We start from the raw sequence: 12742 nt of genomic DNA on the forward strand, positions 1-12742 counted from the left end.
CGGAGTATATTGTACTGAGGAGAAAAAAAAAAAAAACTTAATTAAAAGATAAGTTAAAGAAGAAACACCAAAGATCTCAGAGGACATCCTGATATACTACTATTAATAATCTGAAATATCAAAGGAAAATATACTTCAAAACATCATTTTCAAGCTGATAACAGTGTCTATTTATTCACTGAAATTAAATGGGTTACAAGATTAAAAAACAAAACAAAACACACATTTAACAACTGAAAGCTGCTTCAAGTAATGCTCATCAAAATTCAGGAAGGAAAAAAAAAGCAATTCAAAAAGACGTGACTCTAACTAACAACAAGCCAAGACCATGAGAGACGGACCAGTTAAAGGAGGCATATTAAAGCGATGTGCAAGAAGAACACTGAATTTACACCAGAGTGACCAATATGAGAAAACTATATTGTTTTTTCATTAGATCTTTAGAGAACTTAAAGAAAAGCCTCCTGAATAAAGCTCCTCATACAGCTGTTTGAGACGATACCAAGCATGCGCTTGAGGAATGCTGTGAAGAATTTAAAATAATTCATAAAATCATTAATAAAAAAAGTTATAACTTTGAAAATAGTTTAACGTTTCTTAGTCGCTGCATAATTCCGTGTGCTCTTTCATAATGAAGCCAACAGTGAACACTATTATCCTAAAACAGTCGAAAACTGAAAGTAAAAACGAAATTCCAGAAGAAAAAAGGCCAAATTTTTTAACTGGTAGTGTATGTAAGCTGTACACTCGTGGTTAAGCAGATTTCTGGGCATTAAATAGCCACTGGAACTGGAACTGGCTCTTTAATGCCCCTTTTCCACCAAAGCAGTTCCAGGGCTGGTTCGGGGCCAGTGCTTAGTTTGGAACCGGGTTTTCTGTTTCCACTGACAAAGAACTGGCTCTGGGGCCAGAAAAACCGGTTCCAGGCTAGCACCAGCTCTCTGCTGGGCCAGAGGAAAGAACCGCTTACGTCAGCGGGGGGGCGGAGTTGTTAAGACCAACAACAATAACAAGACCGCGAAAGATCGCCATTTTTAAACGATGAGAAGCAGCAGCTGTACAAATGGGAAGTCATCCATTATTATTATTGTTGTTGTTGCTGCTGCTTCCGTGTTGTTTTTGCTTCGATATTCGCGCCAAGGTTTATGCAAACGTAGCGACGTAACTGACGTATACAGCGACATAATGACGTATACAGCGACGTAACTGACATACACAATGACGTAACTGACATGACTCCCCTTAGCACCCCGAGCTATGGAAAAGCAAACTGGTTCTCAGCTGGCTCGCAAGCTGAACGAGTTGTGAACCAGCACCAGCACCAGCCCCGAACCAGCCCTGGAACTGATTTGGTGGAAAAGGGGTATATGATGACTCTGGCATCCAGCTGTCTATAAACCCTCGGTCACAACCGGCCGTACGTGCTCCTACGGCCGGTCTACACGCAAGAAACGCACGGAGGGCGCGCATGTGACGTGCTGATTTTCGAGCCGTAGACCGGCCGCAGACCGGCCACAGAGGTTCTTTGTCATGTCAAACAAACTCTACGGGAGCTTACGTTTTTTTCAGGTTGCAAGACAAACTTACGGCCAACGTGCGTCTTTCTCCACGCACAAAAAAAAAACGCAGCGATTCGGGAAACGCCAAAAATCGTACGGCCAAAAAAATCGTACATCCGGTTGTGACCTAGGCTAACCAACAAGAGAGAGTCTCGCTTAAGTGCCAGCACACTAGTGTTGTAGTAAAGACCACCTCGACTGAGACCAAGTCATGACCGAAACCGAGACAAGACCACGACTTTGAAGGGTTGAGATCAAGTCAAGACCAAGACCAAGGCAGGGCGAGACCAAGTCAAGACCAGAACCAGACCAGTGTGTGTGAAGGGGTGGGGGAGGGGTGACGGCTGTTAACATGAAGAAAAATAGGTACTCTATGGGTCCATGTGGCTACTGCTTATAAATAAAATTGTCTTCTGATCCCATGCCCATACAGTAAATATAGCATATATACATGTTATGAATGATACTCACCGCATCTCTTGCAAGCATCACTAAGCTGTGAGCAGCATCAGGGCTCGGAGTATTTTGTTTACTGTTTCGTTCAAAATACAGCACTGTGAACCAGATCTACTTTCAACATAGTAAGAAAGCACTTCTCATCTCATTATCTGTAGCCGCTTTATCCTGTTCTACAGGGTCGCAGGCAAGCTGGAGCCTATCCCAGCTGACTACGGGTGAAAGGCGGGGTACACCCTGGACAAGTCGCCAGGTCATCACAGGGCTGACACATAGACACAGACAACCATTCACACTCACATTCACACCTACGGTCAATTTAGAGTCACCAGTTAACCTAACCTGCATGTCTTTGGACTAGGGCTGTCACGATTACCGGTGTACACGGTTACCGCGCTAAAATATTTTGACGGTGACCACAACCTTCTGAGTGTCAAAACCGCGATAGCTTCCATTTTCGCGAGACTTTGAACTTTCGTGCGAGTTTTCCCGCCGACGCCACTCAAGTTCACTCACTCACTGTCCGAAGTTCAAGCATGGCGGAAGGAGGAGACTGTGGTGGTCATCAAGATGAAGACATCTATCCGCCTTCCAAGCGGATAAAATCGGAAGTGTGGAAATATTTTGGATATTTCAAAAATTCGGAGGGACAACTTGTTGATGACGGTGCTCCTGCATGTAGAGTGTGCAGAAAAAAGGTGTCAGCGAAAGGCAGCAATACATCAAATCTAATGACTCATCTGCGAGACCATCATCAGCATCTGTACAGCAAGTGCAAGGTAGGTAAACGTGTATGTTTTAGCTGAAATGCGCAAAGTAACTTTTGACTTTTGACGAGGGAAGATGAAACAATTATTTCCGACTGTCAATAATGTTAGACCTTGATGATAATCTTTATTGTCGAAAGACGGCCACTGCTAGCAGTTTTAAAATGCATCTATCATCTGCGAGACCACCATCAGCATCTGTACAGCAAGTGCAAGGTGGTTAACGTGTATGTTTTAGCTGAAATGCGCAAAGTAACTTTTGACGAGGGAAGATGAAACAATTATTTCCGACTGTTAATAATGTTAGACCTTGATGATAATCTTTATTGTCGAAAGACGGCCACTGCTAGCAGTTTTAAAATGCATCTAGCACTAGCTGTGGTTAGCGCTATTCTGAGGTAAACATCACCATTCTAAGCCAAGTTACACAGCTAAACTTTCATTCGCCACAAGACGGTGAAAATGGATCAGTGAAACACACGAAGTAACGTATGACTTCGGGTCGAGGGAAAATACAACAGTTGTATCCGACTGTCAATAATGTTAAACTTTGATAATGATCTTTATTGCGAAGTGCGCCCACTGCTAGCATTTTAAAATGTGTCTAGCTGTGGTCAGGATCCACTTGTCCACAGTCCAAACTTGAAAACCTGAACCACGCCCACTCAAATAACCGTGATAATACCGTACACCGCGATAATTTTGGTCACAATAACCGTCATGTTAAATTTTCATACCGTGACACCCCTACTTTGGGGGAAACCGGAGCACCCGGAGGAAACCCACGCGGACAACATGCAAACTCCACACAGAAAGGCCCTTGCCGGCCACGGGGCTCGAACCCGGACCTTCTTGCTGTGAAGCCACAGCGCTAACCACTACACCACCGTGCCGCCTAAGAAAGCACTTGTTCATGAATTGTCTAAGAAGCATTATTTAGTACTAATGAGCACATTTTGTTTAATAAGTGTAGTGTAAAGACTCTAAAATAATAAATAAAATAAAAAAATTAAAGCGAATAGCAGAAGTTCAGAAGTTTGGTATCGGCTTCTCAATATATCTGAGGAAAAGGTCCAAAAAAAAAAAAAAACCTTACAAAACCTTTCATTTGACCTTTCAGAAGGACCAAACAAAAGCTGTGATAATCAAAAGGTACATTTTCTTAAAATAAACACCACTTAGTTGATATCGAATCAGTAGCCTCGGCGAACCACGAGGTGAATCTCGTTTATCTTTTTATCTGCTGATTATCTTCCGATACTATAAAGTTATAACGAGGTTTCTCTTATTTCATTTCTGGTTCTGATTGGTTCCGAAGTTTATCAAGAAGTAGAACGGGTAATCGAACTTGATCAGGATAAGTGCTGATTGGTTACGAAGTTTCGCTATTGTCACACTCATTCTTACAACACGATGACATTGCGGCTTCGCCACTCGTTCTTGTGTACTTTTGATAACGCAAATCGTATCGCGAGATCACGATTCGCCGTTCTGGTGATTATAATGCTTATGCGTATGCGCTATTGTTACACTCATTCTTACAACACGATGACATAGTGGCTACTGCCTCGCTTCGCCTCTATGAGGCAGTAGCCACAAAAATTTCAAGTTAGCAATGAGTCACGTTATTGGTTGCATTTGAAGCAGGAAATTTTACATCCGATCACAGTAACGACGTTAACAAATTAATCAGACAATACACAGGCAATTTAGTGAAATCCCTGCCGTTGTGGTCTTGAAACTAAATCTCGACCGAGTGAAAATGCGGTCGATTCCGAGATGAGACCGAGACCTTCAAAAAGTGGTCTCGAGACCAATCTCAAGTATTACCACACCAGGCCTGTAGTACTCGAGTCCAACTCGTGCCCTAATTTTAAGGATTTGTGACTTGACTTGGACTTGAGCACTGATGACTCGGACTTGGACTTGTGCATTAACTGCATTCGGACTCGTAAACTAGAGACGAGGACTGGGATTTTGTTTTCTTTATTTTTTGAAACACGCCATAATAATTTGGAATAAGGCCACACCAATTTAATTGGTTGGTTCTTGGATTTTTTCAGGAAAAATATGAAGCGAGCGGGCGAAATAAAAATAAAATTTAAAAAATGCTCTGATGGTAAAATTAGCGGTAGAAATAGACCAAACAATACAGGCAAACCAGTAAACAGAATTTCAACACACCTGTCAAAGATTTTACGCTTCTGTTCGCTGAATATCCTAACAATCACAAACACAGGCTTTACAGGACTCCCCTCCACAGGCACGTTTCTTCCACAAGTCTTTATCGAAAGTGAAAGGGGCGATTTGATTGGTTTTCGCCGTCACGTGACCTCATGTCACATGACCTTTTCTGTTGGTGGGAGTTTGATTTCGATTTTTTTTTTTCATTTTGCATTTTTTTCAAGCGGCGATTCCGAGAACCAACTAATTAAATTGGTGTGGCCTAAGATATTTATATAGACATCTACAGCCCAACAAAGCAAATCCAAGTTCCCTGCTATGTAGAAGAAGAAACCTTTATTCGTCACATGCACACTTCAAGCAGTGAAATTCATCCTCTGCATTTAACCCATCTGAAGCAGTGAACACGCGCACACACACCCAGAGCAGTGGGCAGCCACACTATAGCGCCCGGGTAGCAGTCAGGGGTCAGGTACCTTGCTCAAGGGCACTTCAGCCCAAGGCCGCCCCACGTCAACCTAACTGCATGTCTTTGGACTGTGGGGGAAACCGGAGCACCCGGAGGAAACCCACGCAGACATGGGGAGAACATGCAAACTCCACACAGAAAGGCCCTCGCCAGCCACTGGGCTCGAACCCAGAACCTTCTTGCTGTGAGGCGACAGTGCTAACCACTACACCACCATGCCGGCCCATAGTTCCACGGTGTCAGAATCAAAGCTTTTGTCTTTGAGATGCATCATGTTTGTGTAACATGGTTCTGTTTTTGAAATCCACACAAGTGCATTTGTTCCAGTAAAGCACATTAGTATTATGTTTTTGACATGGAGGCTTAACATTAGTGCCACCAGTCTTTTCCTAAATATTCCTGAGAGACGGTCTCGTCTCATCTCATCTCATCTCATTATCTCTAGCCGCTTTATCCTGTTCTACAGGGTCGCAGGCAAGCTGGAGCCTATCCCAGCTGACTACGGGTGAAAGGCGGGGTACACCCTGGACAAGTCGCCAGGTCATCACAGGGCTGACACATAGACACAGACAACCATTCACACTCACATTCACACCTACGGTCAATTTAGAGTCGCCAGTTAACCTAACCTGCATGTCTTTGGACTGTGGGGGAAACCGGAGCACCCGGAGGAAACCCACGCGGACACGGGGAGAACATGCAAACTCCACACAGAAAGGCCCTCGCTGGCCACAGGGCTCGAACCCGGACCTTCTTGCTGTGAGACAACAGTGATAACCACTACACCACCGTGCCGCCCCTGAGAGACGGTATCTTTTTTTTTGTTGTTTTGGTGAATTTATTGTAGGCTATGGTACGGGACATAGTGTTCATCTTCACATTGCTCAAAGCTATCGGTGTTTTCGAGAGTGTGCATGTGTGACAGCTGTGTCATTTGTCTCAGACTCGACTTGAAATTTTCTTTAATGACTTAGGCCCACTTTACACGGGGACGGTCTGAAACAAAAACGCAAAAGTCCGTTTTCGTTCTCACTTTTTTCCGCGTCTACACGACCGTTTTCAAGGAGGAAATCTGCGTCTATACGGTGACGCATAAATGTGTGGAATTCAATTGGATGTGCATGCCAGGCGGCTAGGTGGTGCTGTGAAAGACCTCCGCTATGTCTGCACGCATGCGCAACGTCTTCCGTCTTGTCTGATCTGCACATCTGTGCCACGAAAACTTTGACTACTCTGGCTATGGTAAGTAAGAAAGTAAGTAAAAAAGTAAGAGCATACTATACCCGCCTCTGTTCATTAACGGTATATGTGCAGATTCGGTATAGATGTTCGAAGGACTCCTGGACGTTTATTAAAGCTGCCAGAGCAGCTTGAAGGTCCGTTGGATCGATGTAATCAGACATGCTCTTACTTTTTTACTTACTTTCTTACTTCCCGGGCTGGCATGTACAGTATATGACATATGTATGACGTAAACGCGTACCCGACGTGAGCAGATCCGAGCAGAGTTTGGCGTATTGGGTAGTTTAGACGGATATGCAACGGGGGCTGTTTTTAACTTATCCACTCTGGAAGGCGTTTTCAATTTTTTCCGTTTTTCAGCCTCGGAAACGCCGTCCCCGTGTAGATGAAAGGCACTTCCGATAAAATATTTAGTCGTTTTTACCCGACAGCGTCCTCGTGTAAACGGGCCCTTGGACTTGAATACTGGGGACTCGGGACTGGATTCAGACTCGAAGTTTAGTGACTCGACTACAACACTGTACCACACTAACACACAACTGTTCATCAAAGCCCAGTTCCCTTCAGTCGGCTCACTAGGCCAGGACACGCCAGTGTGATGCGTTAGTTTATACTGGGCCCATATCACAGTCACATAAGACAGTCTTCTTCATACGACCAACATATCAGCAATATGATCTTTTTGCCAAATCGCTCACCCTCCCTCAAAGATCTACCAAGGACTTTGTAAAAGGTGTATTCTGGTTCTACCCTGGTTCTATGATGGTATCTGATATTATATTCCAATACACCATGCTATTTTTCAGGAGCAGACAACCAGATATCAACGTCCCATGGTAGTGTCTGGAGATTTTCACAAACGCTGTGTAACTTGTCAAATATCCGGGGCAGTTACAGAGGCGCAAACTGCTCCTGTGGGATTTCTGTAGGAAGTCAGGACAATCCAATTTACTCCACTTCAAATCACATCTCCGCCACAAAGCGTGCAGGGGGATATAGGAATGGAGGCCGTCCATCCGTCCGTTTCAGTCTGGACAAGTTTTCTCAGAAACTACATAAGCTACATCACTGAAACTTTGTGTGCTCATTTTACTATTCATGATCTAAGTTGAGTTCGAAAATCATTTATGAGAAATTATTATTTTCAGAGTTACGGCCCTTGATTTTCGTTATTGGACTGTGTACAAGTGGACTCAATCTGGGCAAGTTTTCTCAGAAACTACACTAAGTAACTTTAAAAACGCACATTGATAAAACTTGCTGAATTCGTGCTGAGTTTATCTCAAGAAGAAAAGAAATATATCACAATGGAAAAATAACTTCGTTCCGCCCGAATAAGTTCCAAATCTGTGCTCAAATCAGAATTTAAGGGAGTTGTACTCAATAACGTACAATATGACTCGGGTAGTCAATGACATGGACAGGCTTTAATTTTCAAACAAATTTTGCAGACACTGTACACACACAATCTTGCCTATAAATACCCGGGGGAAATGATGGGAAAATTGTCATTATTGAAGATGCCACGCCTAAGCCAAAATCAACGTGAACAGGCCATCGGGATGTTGCGTGCCAGAAGTACAGTACACAGACAGAGGTCGCCCGGCACTTCGGTGTTCATCATTCGACCATTTCCCGTTTGAGTCAGCGTTACAGACAGACAGGGAGCACCAGGGATCGTCCACGCCCTGGTCAGCCTCGAGTCACGACGCCAGTTCAGGATCAGCACATCAGGCTAGCTCACCTCCGTGACAGATTCCTGACACCCTCAGTCACTGCTGCTGAGACCCCTGGACGACACAGACCCAGAATCTCCAGCATGACGGTCCGAACATGGACCAACTGTCACTTTGAATTTTTTTATTGTGAATTAATTCTTGAGTTTGACAATAAATGTCCTTTATCGATGTTTCAAGATGTGTGTGCATTACATACAATATCATAAATTTCAAATATATGCATGGATCTAAAGTGACATCGTGTTGAATTCCATTGTGCGTTTTTAAAGTTACTTAGTATACATAAGCTACATCACTGAATCTTTGCATGCTCATATTACTGAAAAAAGCTGGTTAACGTTTTATGAAGGTGTCATAGCACTTATGACATAAGTCACTATTAAAGCAATGGGCTTATAAGGTCATAAGTGTTAAGAGGTCTTCATAAAATACTCATGGCAGAGGATAGTGATGACCATGTCTTCTTGTGATACGAGCACGCAAAATTTCACTGATGTAGCTTATGGAGTTTCTGAGAAAACTTGTCCAGGTTGAAACGGACAGACAGATGGACGGACGGATGGACTCCATTCCTATTGCTGGGTTTCACGTGACGTCACATCCGCCTCATTAGTTATTCAAAACTTCAGCTGGTGGTCTACCAAAGCTCAGTTTGACAAAGCGTTTGTACGGAGAAGGTGCATTGCTCGCAGGAAAAATGCCTTACGCTTGCGCTGCTTTCAAATCGATCAAACCGTGAAACTGATAAAAGTTTCTTCAGGCTTCCCTGTGAACTAATAAAAAAGGGTGAACGAACACAGGAATTCACAAAAAGACGTCGAGAAAGGTGGCTTTCGAACCTCTGACTGAAATCGAAGGGAGCCGAGTCGAAGCATGCTCGAGTTTGCGGTGATCACGTCCTGAAACGTACATTTGTATCTCCCTCTCAGCTGTGTCCTTAGTGTTTTCCAAGTACTTTTCTTGCTGTGTTGTTTATTTTCACGAAGCGCTAAAGCCCTCGGCTGTTTCTTTGTTTACTCCTCACTCTTCACAAAGTCCGTACGCATGAAGGTCGCGACAAAATTCTTACCCAGCTGTACAGTTACAACGCGCCATGATCACTTCTTCTCCGTCTTGTTTAACTAAGATCCAGGTCTTTAAAGGGGTTTCTGATGATCTTTGTGAATGATTTAGCTGAGAGATAAGCGCCAACACAAGTGAGAATCAAGCCAACTGTTGTTTGTTTACACTTCAACTCGCAGCGCTTCATTGTAAAGACATGAACGGAAAGCTGAAAAAAAAATACACGGCAAAAACAATCCAGGATTCATTCAGCAGCGACTTGATAGCGAGGTCCTTTACCCAGACACATACAAAAAAAGTTGTAAGCCTTGATACTCTTCCACACTTTCATCTGTTTTGCGGTGTAGAAGGACGTCTGTAACACCAGATAGTTCGAGATGTCGGGGAACTCGACTGAAGGGTAGTTTACGAGATCGTACGACAAATCCTTCTTTCCCAGACTGTAGCGATCTTCTGAATATATCTAAAGCGAGCAGTGGCTTCTAGATTACGAGCGTACTCTGATAACTTATCGCTGGGTGTTTGCACTATGGCAGCTGTTTAGACCACCAGCTATTTCACTTCCGGTAAAACCGCTAAAAAAAAGTCATGTGACTGAAACCTAGCAATATGCCCCTGCGCACTTTGTAGCGGGGGATAATAAATCATATCCCGCTCGTGCTAATTTTAATCTCCGTTGTTGAGTTATATGTATTTTTACCATATTCTTTGAATATTACAAAGCTGATACATGACATGAGCCGATATGGTATTATTCGGCAAATGCAAGAATTTGGCATGGTGGTGTAGTGGTTAGCGCTGTCGCCTCACAGCAAGAAGGTCCGGGTTCGAGCCCCGTGGCCGGCGAGGGCCTTTCTGTGCGGAGTTTGCATGTTCTCCCCGTGTCCGCGTGGGTTTCCTCCGGGTGCTCCGGTTTCCCCCACAGTCCAAAGACATGCAGGTTAGGTTAACTGGTGACTCTAAATTGACCGTAGGTGTGAATGTGAGTGTGAATGGTTGTCTGTGTCTATGTGTCAGCCCTGCGATGACCTGGCGACTTGTCCAGGGTGTACCCCGCCTTTCGCCCGTAGTCAGCTGGGATAGGCTCCAGCTTGCCTGCGACCCTGTAGAACAGGATAAAGCGGCTAGAGATAATGAGATGAGATGAGATGAGATGCAAGAATTTGTATTTGCTGTGTAGAACTACCATCGGCTCAGCGGTACCACCCGTCAGTGTGTTCCTGCCTGTTTCTGTGACCAAAAATAATCCATATCGTCATGGATCTAAAAACAGGTTTGTTTGTTTATTTATTTATGTGTTACGTTCTGAGCAAATCTGAGCAGGGCTTTTCATCGTCACCAGGGATTCGACCCATGCACATCTGATATACCGTACACACAGCATGTGTGTAAGGCTGTAGGTGTTCATGTGCAGATGTGTATGAACACACTTCTGTCTTCATTCCACACACACACACACAACCCTTCCTGATCCTGAGCTTTGTTTCCTAAAGCAAGCGCGTGATGTTTTGCAGCATCAGTTGCACAGAACTGGTTGAGTTCTAAGCCCAGGCCGTGGACCAGCCTAAATAAACACAGAACAGAGCGGAAGACATGTGTAACCAAGGCAACAACACGCCGCCAAATCCAGTAGATAGGCCAGTGTGTGTGTGTGTGTGTGTGAGATGATGTTGACGCCAAAAAAAGCACGATGGCGTCCAAACAAAGCCACTGGCACCTACTGTAATCATCCAGGGCTGTTTAGGCTTCACACACACACACACACGACAGAACGGAGGCAGAGAGACGGGAGCGCGCAGCGGGGGCGCGCCGCTGTTGACGCCGCTCGGCAGCTGTATCCAGGCCGTGTCTCTCTCTCTCTCTCTCTCTCTCTCTCACCTTGCTTCACACACTTGAGGCGAAACGGGTCTTTGCAGTGCTTGATGACGGCCAGCACGTCCCGGGTGGTGAGGCCAGCCACCGGCGTGTCGTTGACCTCCAGCAGCAGCTCGTCGGCGCACAGCTTGCCGCTCTGGATGGCCACCTTTCCGTGCTTCACCTCTCCGAAGTAAGGGAAATTGCCGTTCTCAGCGCCGCCGCGCAGCTCGAAGCCCAGCTCGCCCTCCTTGTTGCGGGTGAGCACCGCTTCATGGACTTTGTTCGTCCAGTGGTTCTTCTTCTTCAGACTCTTGGACATCGCGGATAGAATTTCCTTCCGCTTAGCAGCGCGTGTGTAACGGACGGCTCTTCATCGGGACGCTCGGTGGTCCAACGCCGGTACGAGGCGCTCTTCTTCTTCTTCTTCTCCTCCTCCTACTTCTTCTGCTGCTTCTTCTTCGCTTCTTCTTCTTCACGCCAGTGTCGCGGCTGCACGCGCGGCTGGTGGAGCCATGTAGCAGCACGTAGCGCGCGCTGATACCGAGAGCTGGCTGCAGTAGCTACGCAACCGGAGCAGACCGTCTCACAAGCGCGCACACACGCACGCGAGCAGCGTTGCCAGATTGAGCCGTTTCATACTAAACCCAGTCATAATAATCTAGCTATCCATCCAGTCATATTAATCCATCCATCCAACCATCCAGTCATATTAATCCATCCATCCAACCATCCAGTCATATTAATCCATCCATCCAACCATCCAGTCATATTAATCCATCCATCCAACCATCCAGTCATATTAATCCATCCATCCATCCATCCAGTCCATCTATCCATGCATCCATCCTTCCATCCAGTCATATTAATCCATCCATCCAACCATCCAGTCATATTAATTCATCCATCCATCCAGTCACATTAATCCATTCATCCAACCATCCAACCATCCATCCATCCAGTCACATTAATCCATCCAGTCATATTAATCCATCCAATCATCCATCCATCCAGTCATATTAATCCATCCATCATCCATCCAGTCACATTAGTCCATCCAGTCACATTAATCCATCCATCCATCCATCCAGTCATATTAATCCATCCATCCAGTCACATTAATCCATCCAGTCACATTAATCCAACCATCCAATCATCCATCCATCCATCCATCCATCCATCCAGTCATATTAATCCATCTATCCATCCATCCATCCAGTCACATTAATCCATCCAGTCACATTAATCCAATCATCCATCCATCCATCCATCCAGTCATATTAATCCATCTATCCATCCATCCATCCAGTCACATTAATCCATCCAGTCATATCCATCCATCCATCCATCCATCCATCCATCCATCCAGTCATATTAATCCATCCATCATCCATCCAGTCACATTAATCC

The 12742-nt window shown here is 44.9% G+C and overlaps 1 protein-coding gene across 1 annotated transcript in view; it reads right to left on the reverse strand.

Annotated features, from left to right (window-relative positions):
* The window catches only part of magi2b (membrane associated guanylate kinase, WW and PDZ domain containing 2b), a 485372-nt gene extending 473497 nt beyond the window's left edge, over positions 1 to 11875 (reverse strand). Inside the window, exon 1 of the mRNA XM_060928197.1 lies at positions 11357 to 11875. Within this exon, the coding sequence (XP_060784180.1) occupies positions 11357 to 11654 (298 nt within the window). The 5' untranslated portion in view covers positions 11655 to 11875. The remainder of the gene's footprint in view (positions 1 to 11356) is intronic.
* Positions 11876 to 12742: the final 867 nt, after the last annotated feature.

The sequence above is a fragment of the Neoarius graeffei genome, chromosome 8, assembly GCF_027579695.1.
Source record: "Neoarius graeffei isolate fNeoGra1 chromosome 8, fNeoGra1.pri, whole genome shotgun sequence".
Lineage (NCBI taxonomy): Eukaryota > Metazoa > Chordata > Actinopteri > Siluriformes > Ariidae > Neoarius > Neoarius graeffei.